This window comes from Nomascus leucogenys, chromosome 21 (assembly GCF_006542625.1).
Source record: "Nomascus leucogenys isolate Asia chromosome 21, Asia_NLE_v1, whole genome shotgun sequence".
In the NCBI taxonomy this organism is placed as follows: Eukaryota; Metazoa; Chordata; class Mammalia; order Primates; family Hylobatidae; genus Nomascus; species Nomascus leucogenys.
In genome coordinates this window covers 12853147-12879238 of record NC_044401.1, presented here as the reverse complement: position 1 = coordinate 12879238, position 26092 = coordinate 12853147, and the positions used below count along the sequence as shown (strand labels likewise).

General features: G+C 39.0%; 1 protein-coding gene across 2 annotated transcripts in view; it reads right to left on the bottom strand.

Moving 5' to 3' along the window:
- The window catches only part of MYH15 (myosin heavy chain 15), a 156275-nt gene that overhangs the window by 39625 nt on the left and 90558 nt on the right, over nt 1-26092 (bottom strand). For both annotated transcript variants that reach the window (XM_030801687.1, XM_030801688.1), the window contains 6 exons: nt 24175-24320; nt 17237-17327; nt 14903-15292; nt 7513-7639; nt 3217-3335; nt 657-853 (listed from right to left, as the gene is read on the bottom strand). In XM_030801687.1, coding sequence (XP_030657547.1) covers nt 657-853; nt 3217-3335; nt 7513-7639; nt 14903-15292; nt 17237-17327; nt 24175-24320 — 1070 coding nt within the window. The remainder of the gene's footprint in view (nt 1-656; nt 854-3216; nt 3336-7512; nt 7640-14902; nt 15293-17236; nt 17328-24174; nt 24321-26092) is intronic.

The window sequence follows — 26092 nt, the reverse complement described above, 5'->3', positions numbered from 1 at the left end:
AATGCTTCAGTTCTATACCCTGGTACTGAGTCTCAATTCAGCTGTGCCCCAAACTTCTGTAACTCCTAAGAACTTTTAAAACCTTTACATAGAAATGGCTATAAAATTGATATTCTAACCTTAGGGGTGGCCTGGGCATGATTTCTTTTCAAAGCAACCTTTGTCTAGAAGATATGATGACAGATCCTAACATTTTTTTCCAGCTTCCCTGTCCATCTTCACAGACTACTTTGTAGTCTACAAGTTGTAGACCAGGGACACAACGACTTTGATGGAGACATGTACACACATGGACTCAATTATTACGGTGTTACAAATGAAATATAGGGTTTTAAGTGATAGCCTATTTTCACACCATGGCTCAAAGTCACATCTTTTATGAAAACTTCCCTTGTGCCCCTAGAAAGAGCCTCCTTTCTCTCCCCAGGACCTCTTTATAGTCTCTGTCACTTTGTATTATACTTTTTATATTTTTAGTCCCTCTACAGAGTGTGCTTCTTACCAGCAGTGCATGTTTCAGCTTTGGTTCTGGGCTTGTTCCTGCACTCAGCAAGGATTTGTGAAGTGCATACCACAAGGCCTTGGAGACAGAGTCATTATTCTCATACTGCTCCATGTGACCAACTCCAGGTTAAGGATAGCCTTGCCCTACTCACTTGGCATCCTCCAAGTCTTCTGTTCTCTGGATGACATTGTTTTCATACTTCATTCTCCATTGCACCATTTCAGCATTGACTTTGGATAAGGTCCGGTGCAGCTCAGCCTTGACCTCTTGTTCTTCCTCATACTGCTCTCGTAGAAGGTCACAGTCACGCTGAGCCTTCTGCAGGGCATGGGCCAGGGCACTCTGGGACTGCAGGGGACACACATTAACAAAAAGGGCATGACCACCATGAGCAACACAAGTCTTGAAAGTAAGCTAATTTTTTTTAGGTAAGATTAATAACAACCTGCCACAAATTCAAGCTGAACCTGAACCTAGTAAGATAACACTAGGGAGAGAATTTGAGACAAGAGGAAGGATAGATAGTATCTAATTGCTGCCATTAAAACAGGGAAGGGAATTCTATTTAGATAAATGCCAGCTTGGCTCTGTGGACTTACACAGGCCTGGAATTCTAGAAATAGTGGAGAATGCAAGGATAGCAAAGAGAACATTCACTATCATTTAGGCAATAAGATTTATACTTAGCAATATATTAGAGCTTGTTTGAACCAGAAAGAACCACTAAAATTTAGCCTTTTCATTCCACTAATGAAGAAAATAAAATATTTTATTTCACACTGAAATCTCTACAAACCTCAGCTCCTAATACTTCAAAATAGTACTACTGCCCAATAGAACTTTCTGTAATGGTGAAAATGTTCTCTATGTACACTGTCCAATATGGTAAACACATGTGGCTACTGAACATTCAAAATATGCCTAGTACAATGTGTGATCAAAACTGAATTCTTAATTTTATTTAACTTTAATATAAATTTAAATAGTTACCTGTAGTGTAGTAGAGGCTTCTATATGTATTGGATAGCCCTGCTGGGTTTAATAAACATTTTTATCATTTAAAATGGTGATCCAGCTAACCTAGCAGCATTATTCCCCCGAGATAATCTAGAAAGAACACTAGATCCTGACGAGTCCTCATGGGTCCTTTATGCAAATTAGAAAAAAAGCACATCTTCAGGAACATACAGCTCTGAGGGCACAAGGTTTAGTTAATGGCAGCCTCAGCCAGACCCCTTTGGGTGGTAAATGAGGAGCCACAATACACAATGACTCTGAAAAGGATGCAGGCTTTGGAATCAGATGAACTTGGGTTCAAATCGTGACCTCTCCTCTTGTTTAATTTTATTTTTCTTTAAAGGAAAAACTTTTAAAACCTTTATGTGGCATTTACTTGGCATATATTTAATTATTGAAGTAAACAAGACAAAGACAAAATCCCTGCCCTAAAGAGCCCAAAAGAAATAAGGGGATACACAAAATACACAGGCAAATACATTAATAAATAAAATTTCTAATAGCAGTAAAACAAACACAGCAGATAAGCACGATCTAGAATGTTTGGCTCCTTCTCATCATCCCCCTAAGACCCTGGGGAAGTGCCTTTAAGCAACGGGAAGGGCAGTTATAAAAGTCCTAAGGCAGGAGTGATGGTGCCTGGTTTAAGAGGCAGAAGGGAAGCCAGGGCAGCTGGGGGGGAGTAAATGAGGGAAGCAGATGTAGGAAGTAGGTCACAGAAGGAGGCTGGAGCCAGATCAGGGGGGCTTGTAGGCCAATTGGAAGTCACTGGGAAGGCAGCCAGAGAGATCTTCTAAAATATAACTCATTTCACTATGCGTTTAAGTTCCTTCACAGTATATCACTAGGTGTATGACCTTGGACATGATATTTTTCTTCTCAGAGCCTTCGTTTTTTCATATATAAGGATGCAATTCTATCTGCTTCATTTGACTGATATGAAGATTGAGATAACATGACAGAAGTATCTGGTACAATGTCTGATGCACGAACAATGATAAATTTTTAAATCTGTGTATAATATAGAAAGTATGGAGAGTTAAGGGAATAAAATGGTACAATATTTTAAAACGGACTCAACTACCTGCGTTTTCAGAGTATACGCCTTCATAGTATGGTCATGTACAAGTAAGATACTTTGGGGTCTTAGTAATAAGATGCCTTGAATATGAACTAAGAATTCATTTAAATATCAGGGTTCAGAGAATTCATATCTCATGTTAGTCACTATGCTTTCATCTTCCAGAATCACTTTCACTGGAGTCACCTTCTAGCAACATTATATACTCATAGGAAGAAATGACTAATTTCTATAATTTATTGACAATTTAAAAGTAATGTTGAGCTAACCCAGTCCCACTTATTCTATTCTAGGCTTTTATTGAATTTCACTTTTTTATGAGCAGTTTCAGAATCAAAATCCAGAAAGAGCCTTGCTGCCCTTCTGTTCAAGTACTTATACAAGATGGAAACATACACTTTGCTTGCTCTAAACCTGCAACAAAGCAATTTGAATCACCGAGGAAGATCCTTCAGTCATCAGGGTTCTTCCTGGCATGGTTTTCCCCCCATAACTTCTAGGGCATTTTCCCTTTTTCTTTTATAAAACATCTTCGGGCTGATTCATCAAGCACTATTTAAAAAAAAAAAAAACACACAGTCAAGAAACTAGTGAGAAATAATAGATACATTACTTTGGTCTCCTTTTCCAGCTGCCCTCTCAGTTCTTCAATCTGCCAAGTGAAGTTGCTCTTTTCCCTGGAAAGTTGGTTTATCAGAGCCTCCTTCTCTTCAAGCCTCCGTAGGAACTCGCCTACAGAAAGATTTCACAAAAGTACATAATTACAGTCTTCCTATCTATTGCCTCCTTCACTTGACTTACTGACTTTAAGGGTAGCCAGAACGACTCCTACCCACATATTTTTGATATTTAGGAAGGGTCTGAGAGTCCTATTATTCAGCAAAACCATGGCAATGATCCTTTTCAGGACTCAGAAGAGAGTCCTAAAAATGAACTGATTTTTAGTAATAAGTATGAATCGATAACAGATGATATTAGTTACTATTTATTGAGAAACTTCTATGCTCTAGGTACTTAACATATGTTGTCTAGTTTAATTTTCATAACTCCTTGATAATGTAGGTATTATACTAACCATTTTGCAGAGGAGGAAACAGAGCAACTTAAATATGACTGAAACAGAAACATACACAATTCGTAATTGGTGAAGGTAGATTCAAATGAAGTTCTTGAAGACCACATTCTTCTATACCATACTCCCTTGTTTATTATATGTGGCTTTGTACACTTCTGTCTATATAATTTTTAGATAATTATAACTTTTATTACCTCACTTGTAAAATGAAGATAACAATAAGATTCTTAACGAAAACTAAATTAGTGTGAATATATTTTATAGACTGAAATGCTAAATAAATATTAGCAGTAGTCACTAAATGGTAGGAAATGTGACGATGAGAGGCAGAAATTCTATCATACTCTAGTCTATCGTCCCTGCTTAACTTATCCTATTAATTATAGTCGGGCCTTCCATATCTGTAAGTTCTGCTTTGTGGATTCAACCTACCGAGGTCCTACAATTTAACTCAATTCTGACACTATTTTCCTGGAGACAGTGTCAGATACACACACACACGTACAGGTATATATGTGTATATATATATATATATATATATATATATATATATATACACACACATATACACACTTACACACACACATATATACACACCTATATGTACATGCATATATCTTTTTATAAATCACATTGCATACAATATTTTAAAAATCATATTTGTTAACATCATTGCTGAGCTCATCAGAAAAGTCCAAGAGTTGAGAGCCATCAACCTAATGATGGCATATACATGTTTTCTAAAATATAATTTTTACCTAAAAGCTCCTATTTTGTTATTGGCAACAAATGTTGTCAGTTGCTTTCCTTGAAGTGACAGGTTTCCTTTGTTCATATTTGAGAAATCATCTGCCAAACATGTAAGTCTAAATAAGCCCAGTTTGTTTGTTAGTCATTCTTTCAAGTAAAAGTGATACTCCCTGAAAAAACTACTAGCTCAGCTCAGAGCTTAATCACACATCTTAGTCCAGTATGAAACAGGAGTTCTTTATGCATACTTCTTGTTTTGTCACACAGAATAGTAAAAAGATATATACTCAAAGAGTTGAGATGTAATAAAATTCATTTTTCCTGCTTCTTTAAGGACATCCTTAAGTGAAACTGACTTTTTAAAAAACTGTGAGTACATATTAGCGAATACAATTTTTACCAGTATGTTTTAGTGCTACTACCTTGACTTGTGATCAGACTGTAGCAATTTTAATCATCGTTGCTTTTGCACCATCAATACAAATGGCAAAAGAATTTATGTTGCAAATAGTATCTTACTATTATACTAAAATAGCTTCAATCTCATAGACCCCCTACAGGCTCTTCAGAATCACTTGGGATATTTGAACCAAACTTTAAGAGTATTTGGATGAAAACATCTTGTGGCTTTTTTTTTTTTTTTTTTGGACAGAGTTTTACTCTTGTTGCCCAGGCTGGAGTGTAATGGTATGATCCCAGCTCACTGCGACCTCCACCTCCCAGGTTCAAGCGATTCTCCTGCCTCAGCCTCCCGTGTTGTTGTTGTTGTTTTGTTTTGTTTTTTGAGACAGAGTCTCACTCTGTTGCCCAGGCTGGAGTACAGTGGTTAGCTGCAACCTCCGCCTCCCGGGTTCAAGTGATTCTCCTGCCTCAGCCTCCCAAATGGCTGGGACTACAGGTTCCCATCACCACGCCTGGCTAATTTTTGTATTTTTCTGGTAGAGACAGAGTTGTGCCATGTTGGCCAAGCTGGTCTCAAACTCTTTGCCTCAAGTGATCCGCCTACCTCGGCCTCCCAAAATTCTGGGATTACAGGCATGAGCCACCATGCTGGTCCAAAAACATCTTATTTAAAAGGATTCTGAAGAAATATAAATCTACTAGCTGGTTGAGACTAATATATCAAGTATATATCACATTTACTATTGGTTTCCTCCGAAAGCAGAGTATGGTAAGCTGACAGGGCAGGGCATGAGAAAGAAATTTTGGTGGTAGCCACCAACAAAAACAACAAAAAAACAAAAAACAAAAACAAACAATCTGGAGCGTGGACCCAGTGAGGGGAGGATAGGCTTGAATAAATTTGTACTTCGAATTTAATTTACACAAAAGCCAACCAAAAGGTAAAGTTAAAAAAAGGAAGAAAAAAATCCTGCAGCCTAAGCAGAATTATTATCTCAGACCCTCTTTTATTTTACTCACTACCCACTAATTTCCTCATCAAAAAAGTGAGTAGAAAATTAATGCCAATAACTAGGGGTAGACAGTCAATGCCTATCAAAACAAATTTTACACAGAACTTCCTTTAGGGCCAGACATCCAGGTATTCCCCAGCTTTGTGTCTGGACTGTGGGGTCTACGTATCAACTAAATCCTAAATAGCACAGATCAAACTAGGGGCTTGGTAGCAAGGCCACGTGTCACACACCCTGTGGGCAGTTTAAGAAGAGTCCTATTCAGTGTCCTTAATAGAACCAAAAACACTTTCTTCTTCCAGATTTCCAGGTTTTTAGTTTTATCAACTAATTTTAATTTAGCTCTGACCCTAGATTTAGCATCTGGAAATAGAGGTGTCTACTGGAGGAACTGTGTTATATGTAGCCCAAATGTGTTCATTCTCTTTTTAAAACTGTGTGCCTCTTGAGCATCAAGAATACATTGTTTATTTTCATTGACCCAAAAATTCTATCTCTCAGAATATATTACTAAAACTGATTTTAATCTAGCCACATGCTGTTCATAGCAGAGAGGCAAGTCAAGTTGCAGGCAAGGTTAGGTTTAGTCAATCTCAATGAATTAGCAGCAGTCATTATAAATGACTGAGTATGCAAAATACAAAAGCTTATGATAAATTGAAAAAGAAAAACCCCCAATAGATTGCTACAATGTAATAGATTGGAAAAACAGAAAAAAAAATCCATAGTGGTTGATAGGAATGAATAAACTATGGGACATTTTTCTACTTTTAATTTATTTATCAAATGTTTATGGAGGATCAATAAATGCCAGGCAGTGTTCTAGATGATTGACATACATCAATGAACAAAGACCCTTGACCTCATGCAGCTTATATTCTGACAGATGGAGACAAACATATTTATTGTGTCAAATATGTAGTTAGTTTGAACTTCATAAATAGTATGAAAAGAGAAGCTCTTGAGGAAATGACTTGACAGTATTCAAATGTCACCTTCTCAGCAGGGCCTATCCTGACTTTCCCCAGATCTCCACTTGATTAACCCTTATCCCCACGTCTTTCCAGAATTAATAAGGTGTTCTAGGCAGAGAAAACAGCTAGGGCAAGACTCTAGGGCGGGAGTATGCCTGCGGTGTACAAAGCACAGCATAGAGGTCGATGTGGCCAATGCAGATTGAGAGAAGGGGCAAGTAGGAAAAGAGGTCAGAGAGAATGGGGTCCAATCATGCAGGCTCAGGTAGCCAGCTGTACAGACCATTGCTTTTACCAGGTGTAAAGAGAGATGTAGATTCATTATCCAAACACTTAAAATTAAAAAAATAATTTTAAATATTCAATGAGGTAGAAATTGTAAAAATGTCATGACTAGTAGACTGTGGATTGCCCCTCCCATCCTTTGATCTTGAGAGTTGCTTCTGCTGATGGCATATTATTATACTTTTCTACTTCTTGGAAGGGAACTAGGCAGGGGTTCCCAAGTGGCACAGAGGTAACACTTCCTAGACAAGAGGTATGTGTGTGGCAAAGCTGTCTCAGAGGCTGCATTCCTCCCCTAGGATCTTCAGATGCCCACTCAGCCTCAGTGGGTAGTTCATTATCTCAGTTGTGCCTTCATGAGTCTGCTGGGATTGAGAATTGCCTATGAGTCAAGCAGCATACTTACTTACCACTCTCACTCCACAGCTTTGTCTTTTGTGCTGCCAGGTCATTTGCCAACTGAGTCACCTTATCTAGCTTTGCAGTTGCTTCATTCAAGCGCTCTTCATATAGACTACAGAGTTTCTCAGCATTTGCCTATAAGTTGAGAAAGAAGGGCTGGTCAGGGCTCAGAGAGGATACTTTTAATCAGCTGCACAAAGGAAGAGGGCAGGAGTGGCTCCGGGAATCTGCATGCTCTCTTCTGTAGTAAAGAGCTCAGCCAGCACTGGGAGATCACATCTTCTGATTTCAGCAAGTACAATTAACTCTAGGGTCTGGATTCCAAGAGGCCTAAACTTTGCAGAGTATAGGTGTCACGGGAGACACCCAACTTCCTGGGTATTAGGATCCTTTCTAGAATTATTTACTTTCCTGGAGAAGGAAACATGTCAAACACTAATGAGATACATGATCCTTTTCTGACAGTACATATTTAACTGTCTTTTTCACTAGAATATAACTTTCATGAGGGTAGAGATCCAGTTTAAAGATATACCCCCTATTGTCTAGAATAGTGCCTGGCACAAAGGAGAGCAATATGCAAGGGTGGAGGGGCAGAGGAAGGGGAAGGAAGAGAGGTAAGAGAGGGAAGGAGAAGGAAGGAAATCTAGAAGGCTGCCCAAGCAGGATAGAACAAAGTGGATGGATCTAAGCCGCAACAGCCTAATAGCAAAATGTGAGCTGCCAAAGCAACTGTACCCTCCTGATCACTATGGCTACAATCTCAAGATGACCCTGTTGGGTTAATACTTCAATCCCCAAACCCAACTTCTCAGAATTGGCTTTTCATTCCTGGAAAAAAAGATATGACATTGGCCTTTGCACTTCTACCCAATTAAAGTAACCAATCTAATTGCCAGACTCTTGCCACACTCTGAGAACTCATGCTAGTGGTTTTGAGACCCAAGATCTTCAGACAGGACTAAGAGCTGCCAAATGTAAGATGAAGTATCCCCTTCACATACAAATTAACTATAGTTTGCATTCTTATTATTTATATGGTCAGAAACAGTAAAATTACATTGGTGGTGGGCTTCCATGGTTCTATAGATTTTACATAGCTGTTTTAATGAAAATCATGTATAAATTATCTTTTTATTATCTTTTTTTTTTTTTTTTTGAGACAGAGTCTCACTCTGTCACCAGGCTGGAGTGCAATGGCACAGTCTTGGCTCACTGTAACCTCCACTTCCCAGGTTCAAGCGATTCTCCTGCCTCAGCCCCCTGAGTAGGTGGGATTATACGCACACGCCACCATGCCCAGCTAATTTTTGTATTTTTAGTAGAGATGGGGTTTCACCATTTTGGTCAGGCTGGTCTCAAACTCCTGACCTTGTGATCCGCCCGCCTCAGCTTCCCAAAGTGCTGGGATTATAGGCAATCTTTGAATGCCTTCCATCTGTCCCATCGTTGGCAATGATGATGATGACACTATTAATGATAACAGCAGCAGCGGTTAATTTATTGGGTGCTTGTTACATACCCAGCTCTCTTCTAAGCTCTATGTTTTAAATCTCAATTAATACAGAAACCCATGAGGCCTTTGTCTGTACAAAGAAAGTATGCTACGGAAATAGAAGAACTGGGAGACAAAGAAGAGATTACACCAATGAAATTTTGAGAAAACAGTGAGATCTGGTGAGATGATGAAAGCTGATGCTGAGCCTGATAGTTTTCAGTGTTAACCTAATTGTTATGATAGAGCAATGGCCAAAGGACCAGGAATGTTTCAAAGGTGATGCCAGGTTTAGTCCTCTGGAAAACTTCTGTATCAGCCAAAACCTAGGCCATCTCTAGCTGGAACCTATGCTCTGTTTAAGATTGCTTCCTTCATGCTATGTTGCAGGACTTTTCCTTAGTTCAGCTAAAGATGGGGTTCTTTGTCCCCAGCCACAAAAATTCAGGCTCACAGACAATTTGAATGGTGAGTAAGACAGGGTTTTACTGGGTGAAATGGAAGAAAAGGGGGAAACAGGGACTCTCACAAGGCCAGAGGCCCTGCTTGAGCACTGGCCGCCCGCAGCTTGAATCCCAGTTTCCACACAGGAAGAGGAGGGGCCAGGCTCCAACCCACTGCAAATGGTGTGAACTTTCCAAGGCTCCACTCCAGCGGGCAGGCTGGTTGGAGTTTCTCCAGGGACCCCCTCCCACCTGGCTGCCTCACTTACTAATGGCTATTCTCTGAAAGACTACTGAATTATGTCTTCTTATATCTCCAATGCGGTGTTATGTAGTTCCAGTTCATAGATGTCCTACAGCACACCCAGGCTTGGTAGAAACAGACTAAACAGAGATTCAATGGCCAGTTTCTCGAACGATGCCATCAGCCTCACATAGGTTACAGCATTAATGTTAAATGCCAGACATGCTCAATTGTCCCCACTCTCCACTCCTAACTAGAAGAAAGCTGCAGTAGTGATCAGTGTGACAGTTTTTAGGTTGTCTGCACAGTTTCTAATTACATGTTGAATTTGTTTGCTCTCACTTCTGAAAATGACTTTGACAGTCAAAGTTGGCATGCTCATTTTCTTCCTCATGATATCTCTCAAAAGTTCAGATTGCCTCTTTCTACAAATGAGAAAACTAAGCACCAGAGAGGCTAAATAACTAGCCCAAATTCACACAGCTATTAAATGTCAGAATTAGAATTCGAACGGAAACTGCCTGTGCAGATGCACACACACACAGAAAATGTCAAACATTAGATTTCTAAACATCTGTTGTATGAAGTGGTGATAAAGGAAACATTAAGGATTAATTGACTTGATGTCCTAGGTGGCCCAAATTGTCATGAATCCTGGGTTCCAGAGGAAAATGGATAAAAATAGGATGATAATGAAAACCATTTTTATCTTATGCCTCCAATAGTAAATGACCTGTTAACTGAGCCAAGAGGAACATATCCAGGTGTGAGAAATGGCATCTGTTTAGGGCCGTGAATATGCTGTGCTATGCACCTGTGTGCTTAGGGTGAAGAAGCACAGATCTCTACAAGACAACTTAGTCAACAGTGCGTGGAAATGGTAAGAAAAAGAGCCAAAGACTTCCCAGTTTTTCAAGAGAGGTCTCCATGTGGTGAAGGCCAGCTGGGCTGTGTGTATCTGTAGAGTGGGCAGCCCACTTGGACAGACAGAAAAGGCACTTGCCCTTAGGCATAGCTTCACATGGTAGGTATCCACATGGGCACTGCTAACCACTGGTATAGTGTTTCCATGTATAAAGTATTTTCATAAACAGATCTGCAAAAAGACAATTAGATTGTTTATCTAAAAGTGGCCTATACGGGGATATAGTATGCAAAAGAGTTGTACCCTCAAAAGAATTTTTAATTTAAGCATAAGGATAAGCGGTATGTTTTGATACCAGGGATGAGAAGGTTAATAGAATAAGGCACATTTATCTTATAGCTGATTCTTAAAATGATGCATAAAAATGCTGCCTCCCAGAAATGCAGGGACCAATGGGAATTCAAAATAATCAAGATAATTGTGAAATTTCCTATAACTTCTAAATTGCCCTGAGCCTCTCTTTCAGCATAATATGCTTTTGAAAATGCTTCAGTCTCCACTGTACCACTGAGCATTGGCATTCTTGCCATTATAATTCAGAAAATGATAAAGTAAACAATTCAAGGAACAGTTTAGCCTAATGTGTATGCCTATGAGAGTTAACAGAAACAATTTATCATGCCAACAAATATTTAAAGCAGCAACAGGACATGCTCACCAACAGACATACACAGGATTTGGAATTGAAGTTCATCTCTTCCATAGAATTGTGTGACCTTGGACAAGTCACTGAATCTATGAGCTCCAAGAGTATATGTAAAAGTTGATGCTAGTAATTGAGTGCACAGACTCTACCAAGCACTGTAGTAAACATGAAAAATGAGACCTAGTCTCTGCTTTCAATGTTAGCAAAGTTAAAAGACTAGATAATGCATAAGTATAAAGAGGGACCCCAAAAGTGCTACAGGAACTCAAAAACAGGTAGGTCTTTAATGCAGGAGGTTGAACTTGAGCATTCCAAAGAGAATAATTAGTTTGGAAAAGGCAGATTGGTGTAAAAATGAATATTTGCTGAAAGGCAAGCTGAAATGGAAGGTCCATGAAACAAAGCAATGGGATCTAAAACTGGCAAAACTGGTAGACTCTGATCAAAGGTTACAAGGTACCTTGAAAGCAGAAGTTTGGAGTTCATTTTTAAGCAGGGACATAATTCAATAAATCTGTGCATTATAAATATTCTAAATACTTTACAAATATTAATTTGGGCATATAAATATAGGATGGTTTGAAAAAAGGAAGATTAGAAGCAAAAAAGATAATTTAGGAAACCACTGCAGTAATCTACTTAAAAGGTAGAGAGACCTACATGGGAATGGGAATGGAAAACTATGAGAAGGTAAACACTGACCTGCTGCAATACTTGACTGAAAAGCAAATAGGGAGGAAAGAAGTGGTTGAGACTTAGAACCTGAGTTATAAAACGAAACCAGGTGCCAGTGACAGAGATGTTCAGAGGAAGTGCCAGCTTCAGGAGAAATAAAGACACATGGCAGGGATTAAAGGAGTAAGGAGGTAGTGAGATACACACCTACTGCTAGAAAAAGTGTATATTCCCATGAATGGAACATTAAGGATCCTTCTGATGAGGGCTCACAAGAAGAGGAGAGCTGTAGAGAGAGAATTAATCTTCTTAGAGATAGTTGGATGGCTGTGATTACAATGCTGGTAGTAATACGGACAGTAAAGGCAATTCTGCTGAGGTCTTAAATGGAAATGGGGAATATCCTATTGGAAACTGGAAGACAGACCATCCTTATTACAAAATGCCAAAGAACTTGGCGGAACTATGCCCTAGTCCGTTGTGGAAGGCAGAACTTAAGAGTGATAAACTAGGATACTTGGTGGAAGAAATCCTTAAAGAAAGTGTTCAGGGCTCCATGGCTTCTCTGGATTGCTTAAAACAAATATGAAGAGAGAGAAATAAAGATGAAATGTATAATCAAAGAGAAGCAGAACTGAAAGATTTAGAAAATTCTCAGCCTGGCCAGATTGTGAAGAATAAAAAAGTATTTTCAGAAAAAAAAACAAAACAGTAAGGATGTAGACAACCAAACATTTGATAAGGAAATTAGTAGGAATAGAAAGAAGACAGGTGCTATTCATCAGGACAATGGAAGAATGAGCCTGAAGGCATTTCTGAGACCTTTGTGGCTGCCCCACCCACAAAGGCCCAGAAGGCCAGGGCCTTGATGGAAACATGATTTCAAGAGAGGATTCCCGTGAGACCTCAGAGCTTGCTGCCCAGGGCTGCCTCAAGTCTTTGCTCCCCACATGCCAGTTCAGTGCTCCTCTGCCACTCAGGCAGGCCCAGGTTCAGCTCAGGTCACCACTCAGGAAGGCACATGCTGTAAACCACAGCAGCATCCATACAGTGCTAACTCTGCAGGAGATATGGAAGCATAGCTCCTCCACCTAGATTTCAAAGGATATTTTGGAGAGCCTTGGGGTTCAGGCAGATAATTGCCATGGAAGCAGGACCACCACAGAGAGCCCCCACTATGGCAGTGGTGGTACTGTGAGGGCAGAGCTGCCCCCAACACCCCAGACTTGTAGAGCCACCAGCATGCAACACTACCCTGGGAGAGCCACAAGCACCCAACTTCAATTCCTGAGAGCTCCTGCCAGGGGGGTGGTGCTACGTGGGGCCCTGGGGACCCAAACTCCACCCCACTATGTCCAGAAGGTCAGATATGGAGTCAAAAAGATTATTCCCCACTTTCAAGATGTAATGTTGTTTGCTTTGTTTTGTGTTGGGCTTTTCCTTTTGTCACCTCTTTTTTCCTTCTGATTTATCTTTTTTTTTTTTGGAATGGGAATGTCTATGCTATGCCTGTTCCACTATTTTATTGTGGAAACACATAACTTGTTTGATTTCACAAGCTCACAGTTGGAGGAGGAATTTGCCTCAAGATGAATCATGCCTTGAGTTTCACTCCTATATGATTTAGATGAGACTTTAGACTTTTGAGTTGATGCTGAAATGACTTAAGTCTTTGGAACCTATTGAGGTAGAATGAATGTGTTTTGCTTATGTTCACATAAGCAATTTTTCCTTCAGGACATAAATTTGGGGGGCCAGAGGTAGAATGCTATGGACTGAATATGTCCACCTAAAATTCATATGGTGAAAGAATCGCCAGTGTGATAGTGTTAGGTGGGGCCTTTAGGAGGTGATGAAGTCATGAGGATAGGAGCCTTCATCAATGGGACTGGTACAAGGGAGCATCTGTCCCTTTCCCCTTTTTGCTCTTCTGCAATGTGAGGATACAGCAAGAGCCACCATCTTAGAAGCAGAGAGACCTCACCAGACAATAAACCTGCTGCTACCTTGATCTTGGACTTTCCAGCCTTCAGAACTGTGAAAAATAAATTTCTATTATTTATAAATTACCCAGTCTGTGGTATTTTGTTACAGCAGCAGGAATGGACTAAGACACACACACACACAGAGAGAGAGAGAGAGAGAGAGAGACTGTTTCTTTCTACTCAGTATGGTATTTAAAAGGAATTAATATTAAATATTTCAGAAACCACTCCAAATCACTGAAGATATTCTATATTTTTTTGGCCATAGTCCATGGAGATCAAGCTTTATTGTCAGACCATGTCTTTCCCAGATGACTTTATAAAATCTGCTCACAAGGAGAGAAGGTTGCAGCAACTAGCCATTTGCTCTGCTTAATCTAAAGCAAAGCTCCTCTCAACTACCAAAAGACAGGGCTGCTGATATCGATGATCTCATAGTAACCATTTGACATGACAGCTTGCAGCATATAGGCTAATGGGCTCAGTAAAGAAAGAACATGTGATGAACCTTTCTTATAGTACTGGCTGATTAAAAAGATGCCAGAGGACACGAGAGAGAAAAAGTTCCCTCCTCTCAGCAAAGCTGTTTGTGTACACCATTCATTCAGATAGGCTCTAAGAGTATCAAGGCCATCGGGGAGGAGCACTCATAACAAAAGTCGTTCTTCAAGACAGACATAGATAGTGGCCTCAGATTTCCAGCTCACTTACTTGTGCAATCACTAAAAAAATCCATAAGGAACATGGATTTGAATTCTGTTAAAACCAGAAGCCACTGTCAGGTCACATTCAGGTAATGGCTGTGTGACCTTAACAATGACCACTAAGGTCAGGCCTGATCTATTCCGTCTGAAGGACTATAGTCTTCATTAGAAAATATACTGAGTCACTAAGCTGGCTTATTTTTCTTTTCCCTCCCCTCCCATTTCTTCCCCTCCCTACTTCCATGTTCAGAAGACCACGAGGATGGCATGGGAGTATCTACCTTAGCTCTTGTCATCTGCTCAACACGGGTCAGGAGGTCATCTACTTCCAGCTGTAAGTCACTCTTGTCTTTTTCCAGTTTCTGCTTGACCTGCTGTAGATTTTCTACCTGGCCCTCGAGCTCAGCCAGGCCGTCTGCATGTCTCTTCTTCAAAGACGCAGAAGTTGCCTCAAAGTGCAGAGTGGCCTCTTCCATGTCTCGGCGCAGCTTCTGGAATTTGGTTTCCTGTTTCTTAGTTATTTCCAGCTGAGCCAAACTGGCTCCTCCTACCTCCTCCAGCCTCTCATTCAAGTCAGCCAGGTCTTGGGTGAGGTCAGCTCTCTCCCTTTCCATCTTGGCTCGAGTAGTCCTTTCAGCTTCTAGTTTCTCTTTCAAATCCTTTATTTGAGTCTGTAGCAAGAAATAATTTTGACTTTTACTAAGCACTTGTAGCAAGAGCTTTACTCTATTTTTTTTAATCACAAAGCTAACATGAAACTTTTGGTTCCCAATTTATAACTAAAGAAAACAGAATACACAGAAGTTAAGTGATTTGCCCCAATTCAGTACCAAGACCAGAATTAGAATTTGCAGTTCTGCCAAATTGCTCAGCCCCTGATGATGGGCAAGCTCATTAAATTATATACATGGAGGGGAAAGCTTAGTAAAGAGCACTTCCCAAAGAAACAGGAAAATATCTTTCATATGACCAAAAAAAGTATTTAAGAGCATTTATAAAAATTGGAATGGTAAATTTTATATACAAAAATCTTCCTCATTTGAAATTCGTTTATCTGGTCTCAACTATCTAGGACTTGGGCAAAAATCTGATCAATAAAATGAACATCTTCAAGTTCAAGCAATTTAATTGTAAGAAATAGCATCAATTTAATTTTACACACAATTCTAAAAAACTTGGTTACTTGGTTTTCTAGTGTGCAGGAGATTTCAAGGAAGAGATTTGAAATAACAAACGAGAGTTGGTGAAGGAATGTGGACTACTAAAGTGAATAGAGATACAGTATCATCAGAGGCAGGATTATTGGAAAAAGAAGTGATAACAACTCTCAGAGCCCCAAGCCCTTTTAGTATAGGTCAAATAGGTCTACAAATCCTGAGAACATCACTGTATTACAGTACAATGAAGCCACTGATGTTATTATCATCACCTTAAGTAATTAGGCATAGATTAGGATAGGGGAGAAAACAAGATAGAAACTGTTTTAGAATATGTTTTCCTTTCCATTAAATAAGACTACTGCGGCTTAGAAAAAAGTAATTTCTAGATTATATCAAATAAGTAGTCTATCAGTTCTATAGATGAGGTATGACAGAAAAGGTGCTTAAAGAAAGTATGATTTCCACATTCAAGTAACCATGATCCTCTTCCAACTGGTTATCATGGCATCCAAGAAAATATTTATCCCAAATAATACCACCATTGAACCAAACATTTCTGAAATGTTTTGTCAGAAATATTCTTTAGAGAACTTTTTGAGTCATCAAGGTAAGGAAATTTGTCTTTTGGATATATAGAAAAGTTTGTATTTTTTTTATTTTATTTTGGATAAAGTCAAGAGTCATTTGAAGAGAAGCCCGATGAATATGATAACCACTTGGAGATTAATAGCATGTCTGAAACTAAAATGTTTACAAAACATAAAGACTGGTTTTCTTATTTGGCTCAAAATATCTCAGAAGATAAATATCAGAAAGAGGTTCCAAAATTATTTTGAGTCATGTTTATATTACTATTTATTTAGCTCCAAAGGGAAATTATCCATTTAAATGTGTATGTGTGCATTTGTGTGTAAAATTACTTTATAACATGGTCATATGCTATAAAACTCACATGGTCTAAAACTTATAAATAGCTATCCATTATCAAATAATGTTTTGAGGCCACAAGTACCTATAGAACCTACTGATTTTCAATCGCCTTCTAATCACAAAGAATAACCATCATAAAAATTAAATTGCTAACACTGAATGCATACCATGGGTCAGGCACTGTGCTTACTACTTAAATATATTGTTGCATTTAATAATATGAGCTCAATGGTTGCCAGAAGGATTCATGAGTGAAAAAACAAGTTTTGGATTTTAGCACAATGCCTGGTTCACAGCAAACAGTCAACGAATTAGCTGTTCACTTTTATTATTCTCATAAGGAAATTTAAGCTTAACTCCATCTGTGGAATGCCACAATTTCCCTTCTTAACCACTGTTCTTTTCTGCCTCTGCCTGTGGTTGGCTAAGGGTATGAATACCTTGGCAGAGAATTAGTCATTGAACCACCAGTCATCACCCATGGATCTAAATATAAATATACAGGCATATTTGATAATTGATTACCTGAAGCTCTTTAACCATCTTCTGAAGCTGAGCTACCAGGCCTTTCTCATTCTCCACTTTTGAATTCATCTGACTCATTTCTAATTCTTTTCTGTTTAGAAAAAGATATCAAATACAATTGTTCAGAATAATATTTTGTTTAAAGTAGTTAGAATTGTAATATTCCTAACACAAAGAAAAGATAAATGTTTGAGGTGATAGATATCCCAATTACCCTGATTTACTCATTGTACATTGTATACAGGTATCAAAATAGCACATGCACTCCAAAAACATGTACAATTATTATATACCAATAAAAAATACAACCAGGCTTTAACCAAAAGTAAAAAATACCATTTGGTTTAATTATTTTTTAAATTATAGATATAACACAATAATTCATTCTCATTTTAAAACTTCAATGATTATACCTACATCTGAAGTTTTCTTGGCTATGATACCTGATATGATTTGGCTGTGTCCACACCTGAATCTCATCTTGAATTTCCACATGTTGTAGGGGGGACCCGGTGGGAGGTAACTGAATCATGGGGGCAAGACTTTGCCGTGCTGTTCTTGTGGTAGTGACTAAGTCTCACAAGATCTAATGGTTTTATAAAGAGGAGTTCTCCTGAACAAGTTCTCTCTTTTTGCCTGCACCATCCATGTTAGATGTGACTTGCTCCTCCTTGCCTTCCACCATGATTGTGAGGCCTCCCCAGCCATGTGGAACTGTAAGTCTGTTAAACCCTTTTTCCTGTATAAATTACCCAGTCTCAGGTAACTTTTTTATCAGCAGTATAAAAACGGACTAATATAGAAATTGGTACCAGTAGAGTGGGGTGCTGATAAAAAGATACCCAAAAATGTGGAAGTGACTTTGGAACTGGGTAACAGGCAGAGGTTGGAACAGATTGGAGGGCTCAGAAGAAGAAAGGAAAATGGGGAAAGTTTAGAACTCCCTAGAGATTTGTTGAATAGCTTCGATCAAAATGCTGATAATGAAATGGACAATGAAATCCAGGCTAAGGTAGTCTCAGATGGAGATGAGGAACTTGTTGGGAACCAGATCAAAGGTGACTCTTTTTATGTTTAGCAAAGAGACTGGTGGCATTTTGCCTCTGCCCTAGAACTTTGTCGAACTTTGAACTTGAGAGATATGATTTAGGGTATCTGGCGGAAGGAATTTCTAAGCAGCAAAGCATTCAAGAGGTGACTTGGGTGCTGTTAAATGCATTGAGTTTTGTTTTGTTTTGTTTTGTTTTGTTTTGTTTTGTTTTGTTTTCAGACTGAGTCTTGCTCTGTCACCCAGGCTGGATTGCAGTGGTACAATCTTGGCTCACTGCAACCTCTGCCTCCTAGGTTCAAGCAATTCTCCTGCCTCAGCCTCCTGAGTAGCTGAGACTACAGGCTCATGCTGCCATGCCGAGCTAATTTTTTTGTCTTTTAGTAGAGGAAGGGTTTCACTGTGTTGCCCAGGCTGGTCTCTAACTCCTGAGCTCAGGCAATCTGCCCCCCTTGGCCTCCCAGAATGCTAGGATTACAGGCGTGAGCCACTGCACCCCGCCTGCATTCAGTTTTGCAAGGAAAGCAGAAGGTAGAAGTTTGGAAAATTTGCAGGCTGACAGTGTGATAGAAAAAAAAAAAATCCCATTTCTGAGAAAAAATTAAAGCCAGCTGCAGAAATTTGCATAAGTTACAAGGAACCAAATGTTAATCCCCAAGACAACTGGAAAAATGTCTCCAGGCCATGTCAGAGGTCTTCACTACAGACCCTCCCATCACAGGCCTAGAGGCCTAGGAGGAAAAATTGGTTTTGTGGGCTGGGCCCAGGGTCCCCGTGCTGTGTGCAGCCTAGGGACTTGGTGCCCTGTGTCCCAGCTGCTCCAGCCATGGCTGAAAGGGGACAACATAGAGCTTGGGACATGGCTTCAGAGGGTGCAAGCCCCAAGCCTTGGCAACTTCCACCTGGTATGGAGCCTATGAGTACACAGAAGTCATGAATTGGGGTTTGGGAACCTCCACCTAAATTTCAGATGTATAGAAATGCCTGGATGCCCAAGCAGAAGTTTGCTGCAGGAGTGGGGCCCTCATGGAGAACCTCTGCTACAGCAGTGCGGAAGGGAAAGGTGGGGTCGGGGCCCCCACACAGAGTCCCTGCTGGGGCACTGCCTAGTGGAACTGTAAGAAGAGGGCCACTGTCCTCCAGATACCAGAATGGTAGATCCACTGACAGCTTGCACTACACACCTGGAAAAGCTGCAGACATTCAACACCAACCCATGAAGGCAGCTGGGAGGGAGGCTTTACCCTGCAAAGCTGCAGGGGAGGAGCTTCCCAAGACAATGGGAACCTACCTCTTACATCAGTGTGCACTGGATGTGAGCCATGAAGATCATTTTGGAGCTTTAGGATTTGACTGCTCTTCTGGATTTCAGACTTGGATAGGGCTTGTAGCCCCTTTGTTTGGGCCAATTTCTCCCATTTGGAATGGTTGTATTTACCCAGTGCCTGTACCCCCATTGTGTCTAGGAAATAACTAACTTGCTTTTGATTTTACAGGCTCTTAGGCAGAAGGGACTTGCCTTGTCTCGGATAAGACTTTGGATTGTGGACTTTTGAGTTAAAGCCAAAATGAGTTAAGACTTTAGGGGACTGTGGGGAAGGCATGATTGGTTTTGAAATGTGAGGACATGAGATTTGAGAGGGGCCAGAGGCAGAATTATATGGTTTGGCTGTGTCCCCACCCAAATCTCATCTTAAATTTCCATGTGTTGTGGGAGGGACCCTGTGGGAGGTAATTGAATCATGGGGGCAAGTCTTTCCCATGCTGTTCTCATGATAGTGAGTAAGTCTCTCGAGATCTCATGGTTTTATAAAGAGGAGTCCCCCTGCACAAGTTCTCTCTGTTTTTGCCTGCCACCATCCATATAAGATGTGACCTGCTCCCCTTGTCTTCCGCCATGATTGTGAGGCCTCCCAAGACATGTGAAACTGTAAGTCCATTAAACCCTTTTTCCTGTATAAATTACCCAATCTTGGGTATGTCTTTATCAGCAACATGAAAACAAACTAATGTCATACCCAATCCCTGCTTTCCCACAAGAGGAAACTACCATATCCGTTTAGTGTAAATCCTTCCAGAAATTTAAGTATTGACATATGTTTGTGCTTACATGTGTACATGTAGCTGCAGAGTTTCATTTCTTTACTGTGATAGAATATCACATACATTTGCATGTATAGATTAACAACTTGATTGATATTAATGTATTATTACATTAAGATATTGATAATAGCATTTATAACTAAATATGTATTTAATATTAAATAATGTTATATTTAATATTTTAAATATATTATTGAATTGAGAATGGTTTTTTTTTTTTTTTTTTGAGTTTCACTCTTGTTGCCCAGGCTGGAGTGCAATGGTGTGATCTCAGCTCAGCTCAACCTCTGCCTCCCAGGTTCAAGCAATTCTCCTGCCTCAGCATTCTGAGCAGCTGGGATTACAGGCATGTGCCACCACACCTGATTAATTTCGTATTTTTAGTAGAGTCAGGGTTTCTCCATGTTAGCCAGGCTGGTCTCGAAACCCCAGCCTCAGGTGATCTGCCCACCTCCGCCTCCCACAGTGCTGGGATTACAGGCATGAGCCACCACACCCAGCCTGAGAATTTATTCTTATCAATACATTAAGCTTAAAAATCTTAAGCTATTATATTTTAAGCTAATTATTATATTAATAACATATTAATCCAATAATATATTTTTCTACACAAGCCTACGCAGAGTACTCCATTTAAAAATTAACTATGACATAATATTTCACAATTTAGACATTCCTTAGTCCGTGAACTTCACAATTAATAAGCACTTAGGTTTTCCTTAATATTTTGCTTTTACAAATCAAACTGTTCATAATCATGCCCCTTGTATACATGAGAGTGTTCCTCTAGAGTGGATACTGAGCAGGAAATTACTGGGTAATGTATAGGTAAGTGCTGAAAAAATAAGATAGCCCTGTCCCTTGCTCTCCATTAACAGTGTGAGATCATTGCTTCTCTATATTTATTCTTAATATCATATTTCTGAAATTTTCTTAGAAAATAGATTACTATTTCATTGTTTTATTTTGAATGCCCTCGTTTACTAGTAATGACTGCATCTTGTCAACTATTAGTATTTTTAAATGGCCAGTAAACCAAATGGACCACCTGTGTGTGTTCTTTGCCCATTTTTCTATTAGGTTTGTTCATCTAATTATTGAGTTACAGATTTTCCTTGGATTCTTGACATTTTTTATATTTGTTACAAATTTTTATCTCACTGTATAACTTGTCTCCATTTTATTTGTGTTGGCGTTTGCCACATGTTTAAAATTTTGATGTCAAATATATCAATGCCTTCCTTCTGTCTTTGGCTTTTTGTGACTTGTTCAAGAAGACTTAGCCTGTCAATTTCCTAGGAACTATTGACTGTATTTTATTCTAATTTTTTAAAAATTGTGGTAAGAACACTTAACATGAGCTCTACTCTCTTAAATGTTTAAGTACAAAATGTAGTATTGTTAACTACAGGCAAAATGCTGTAAAGCAGATCTCTAGAACTTAATTGTCTTACATAATCAACTTAATACTCATTGAACAGCAACTCTCCATTATTTCTCCCTCCTCCCAGCCCTTGGCAACCACTTTTCTATGAATTTGTTTCTATGAATTTGATTATTTTAGATACCTCTATCAGTGGAATCATGCAGTCTTTTTCCTTTTTGTGACTGGCTTATTTCCCTTAATCTAATGTCCTCCAAATTCATCCATGTTGTTCCACATGACAGGGGTTTCTTTTCAAGGCTCAATAATAGTCCATTGTGTATGTATATTTTATATATATATATATGTATACAGATGTATGTATGAATGTATGTATGTGTGTGTTTGGGGTTTTTTTCATTTTTAAGTTTTTTTATTTTTTATTTCAATAGATTTTTCTGTATATGTGTATATATATACGTATATACATGTATATATACGTATATATACACACATATATATGTGTATATACACACATATATACGTGTGTGTATATATATATGTATATATATACACACACGTATATATGTATGTATATACACACACATATACACGTATATATGTGTGTATATACACACACATATACACGTCGTATATGTGTGTATATATATACATATATACGTGTGTGTATATATATATACGTATATATACACACACACACACACACACACACAAACACCCCACGTTTTCTTTATCCATTCGTATATCAGTGAATATTTAGGTTGTTTCTATATATTGGCTATTGTGAATAATGTGGCATCTTCTAATGGTTTCACAGCTTTGTTTTGACATTGAGTTCATTAGTGCAACTGAAGTTTGTGTTTATAAATTGTATGAGGTAGCAATTTCTCTCCCCTCAGGAAATTAATAGCTAATAATTCCAATACCATTTAAGTCTCTTGTCATCGCTAATTTGAAATGCCACCTTTATCGCTTATTGTTTCAAATATACATAGGTCTATTTAGGGGAAAAGTTTTATAATAAAGTTACAACTTTTTAAAAATATGGATTTCTAAAATGCTAATACTCTTGACCTGTGGCCTACACAACATAGGGTATCATTTACACTTTGCTGGTTATCATTTGCACTGAAACACAACTTCAAAATTGAATGCTAAGGGAACTCTATCATCATTTTGCTTTAATTATTCCATTCCATTCATAAGGTCGCGTGTTTCATCATTTCTAAACACCTATTAAGCCCAGTAACTTGTTAGCAGAATATGAGTCAAGCCTCACCAAGAGCATGTATAATAGCATATGTCTATACCAACAAGAAAGCCAGATGCTCACAGCTGGTCACTGGACTCTCTTCCCTCTTTCACTGTGGGCCTCAACCATTGATATACTACCATCTTTAATGTGGCCTTTGTTGAGATAGAGTCTCGCTCTGTCATCAGGCTAGAGTACAGTGGCATGATCTCGGCTCACTGCAACCTCAGCCTCCTGGGTTCAAGCAATTCTCCTGCCTCAGCCTCCCAAGTAGCTGGGACTATGGGCGCATGCCACCACGCCCAGCTAATTTTTGTATTTTTAGTAGAGATGGGTTTTTACCATGTTGCCCAGAATGGTCTCGATCTCTTGACCTCATGATCCACCCACCTTGGAAACCTGACCCATCTTACTCTTCATCCTCACTGTTTTCCTCTCTTATTTGGTATAATCTAAATAAATTGAAAATCTCTAACGGTTAAAAGAAAAAAAAAGTCTAGTTAAACAGAGGAAGATGACAAAAGGGAGAAGGTGAGAAAATCCATGTCACTGACTAGTAGAACTAAACTGAGAAAGCCAAGTTGCCCTGAGTTCTTTGGGGTGTAAGGAATCCAGATGAATTGAAAGTTTCCCTAATTTTGATCATTTTCATGGCTTGTTTTAGATTCTAAGGTTTAATATTTATATAGTAAATTATTTCACCAAATTCCTATATAAATATTATGTCTGGCAAACATATATTATTTAAGTAATCTGAGTATGTAAGTCTTCACATCAAGATCAATTTTTTTTTTTTTTTTTTACATTTTATGCTATTGGTCTCATCATGAGTAAAAAGGAGTCATTTTTATCTTTTTGACTTATAGCTGCAAGTTCCCAATAGTTTACATCTCATATACCTTAAACCATTCTTTCTCATTTGCTAGTCAGATATTTTCTCAGTTATGTCCTTCTACATTATATATCTGGTCTCTTTACAACTATAAAATAAAGTCCAGTAAAGAAAAAAAAAATTGTTTCGTAGGCTTGTTATCCTTGCCTTGGGTCTTGAGCTATCCGGCCCTGGAGTCCTAAGGATAAATGAAATGAGAAAGCTGTTCCTTCTAATATAAGGTCTCCAACAATCTCATGTCAACAGAAAGGTGGCTTACTTCCTCAGCTCTTCTGCCAGGTGTTGCTGGCTGCTTTCCAGGTTCTCCATACTTTCCTGATTCAGCTTTAAATTGCCCTCCAGTTTGTGCAGTTCCCTTTCACAGTTCATTCTCGCTTTTCTCTCCTGCTCAAGGGCACCCTCAAGCTGACAAAAGGAAACATTATTTAGCCAAATAAATAGGTAGAGTTTATACTTCACTAGATGTGTTCATTAACCACTTGCCTTCTGGAAAAAGAAAGACACAAGCACAAATTCTATAAATGATGCCCAGTAACATAGATATCTCCAAATAAATATTGCATATGTCAATAGGTTAACAAAAGAATCCAGAAATCACAGGGATAGAAGAAAACTAGAAATTACAGAATATGAGTTCTGTCTTAGGGAAGGAACCAACAAGAAATGGCCAGTGAGCCCTTGATTGATCGTTTTCCAATGATAGGAAGCTCACTTCTTCACATGGCAGCTCATTTCATGGGTGGATAAGTCCATTTACTTGGGAGTGCTTCTTCACAAGAAGCCAAATATTCCCTGTAAATTCTATCCACAAGTACAAGCTCTGCTCCCTGGAGCAACACCAAGCAAATCAGTTTCCGCATGATCATCCTTAATAATTTGGAAGAACCCCTAGGCATCACTGGCCCATTCAAACACATTCTCACATGGCATGGTTTCCAAGCCCCGTCACCACCTTGGTACCCTCTTCTAGTTCATAACATTATGTCATATTCTGGTTCCTCACAAAATGTTCCCCATCAGAACATTCCAGTTTTGTATGGATTAGTATTGCCAGGAATTATATAGAGGTTAATTTTCCAGGAAGCTAGGTAACAGTCACAATATGGCTTTTTATTTACTGATACGTTTACTTTAAAACAATGGAAGATATCCTCTGTAACCAGCCAAAGAGATGAAATTCAAATTGGGAGGGAGGGAGAAATTCTGGAAAGGATTCCAAATTCATACATTGAAATCCTAATCCCCAGTGTGATGGTGTTGGGAGGTGGGCCCTTTAGGAAGTGATGAGGTCATGAAGGTGGATCCCCCATGAATGGAATTAGTCCTTATAAAAGAGACCCTGGAGAGCCCCCTTGTTCCTTCTGTGATGTGAGGACACAGGGAGAAGTCACTCTCCATAAACCAGGAAATGAGTTCTCACTAGACACCAACTCTGCTGGTACTTTGATCATGGACTTTCCAGCCTCCAGAACTGTAGGAAATAAACTGCTATTTATTTGCCACCCAGTTTATGGTATTTTATTATAGCAGCCTAAATGGACTAAGACACCAGGAGAGAATAAGTGTGTGGATGGGTGTGTGGGTGGGTGTGTGTGATGTGCATATACAAGCACACATATAAACACCCAAAAATCCTTATGCTGAGGCTTTGTGAGATATGTAATTAGTGGAAATAGGAAGAAATGTAACACAACGAATAGGTAATAGAAGAAATTTATATAGAGGCAGGAAGAAAGAGCAGCAGATAAGAAGAAAAAAAAAAACCTAACCACCCTTGTCAACAATTTTATAAAGGCTACACTTTGGGGACTACTGTGAGCATAAATGCATACACTATGTCAGCTGGGCTGGGAAAAAGGAAGAATTATGAACCCACACATTGAAACTGGTGTGAAACAGCTTTATTTCACAGGGCACTTAAAAGGCAAAACAGAGGCATCATCTCTAGAATCTTAAAAGTATTTTCTAATAGTGTAGGTAGAACACAGCTTGTGGCTCACATATCTTTCAACCATAAATAAATCTCAGCACACCACTGGAAACACACATGGCCTTTAAAACTAATCCTTCAACACCAGTGTCAAATAGCGCACCAGCATATCTATGGGGCAAAATACCAGGTTCTGTGGGACATATGGGGAAAAGCCAGTCACCTAGAGTGATAACCCTTTACCATT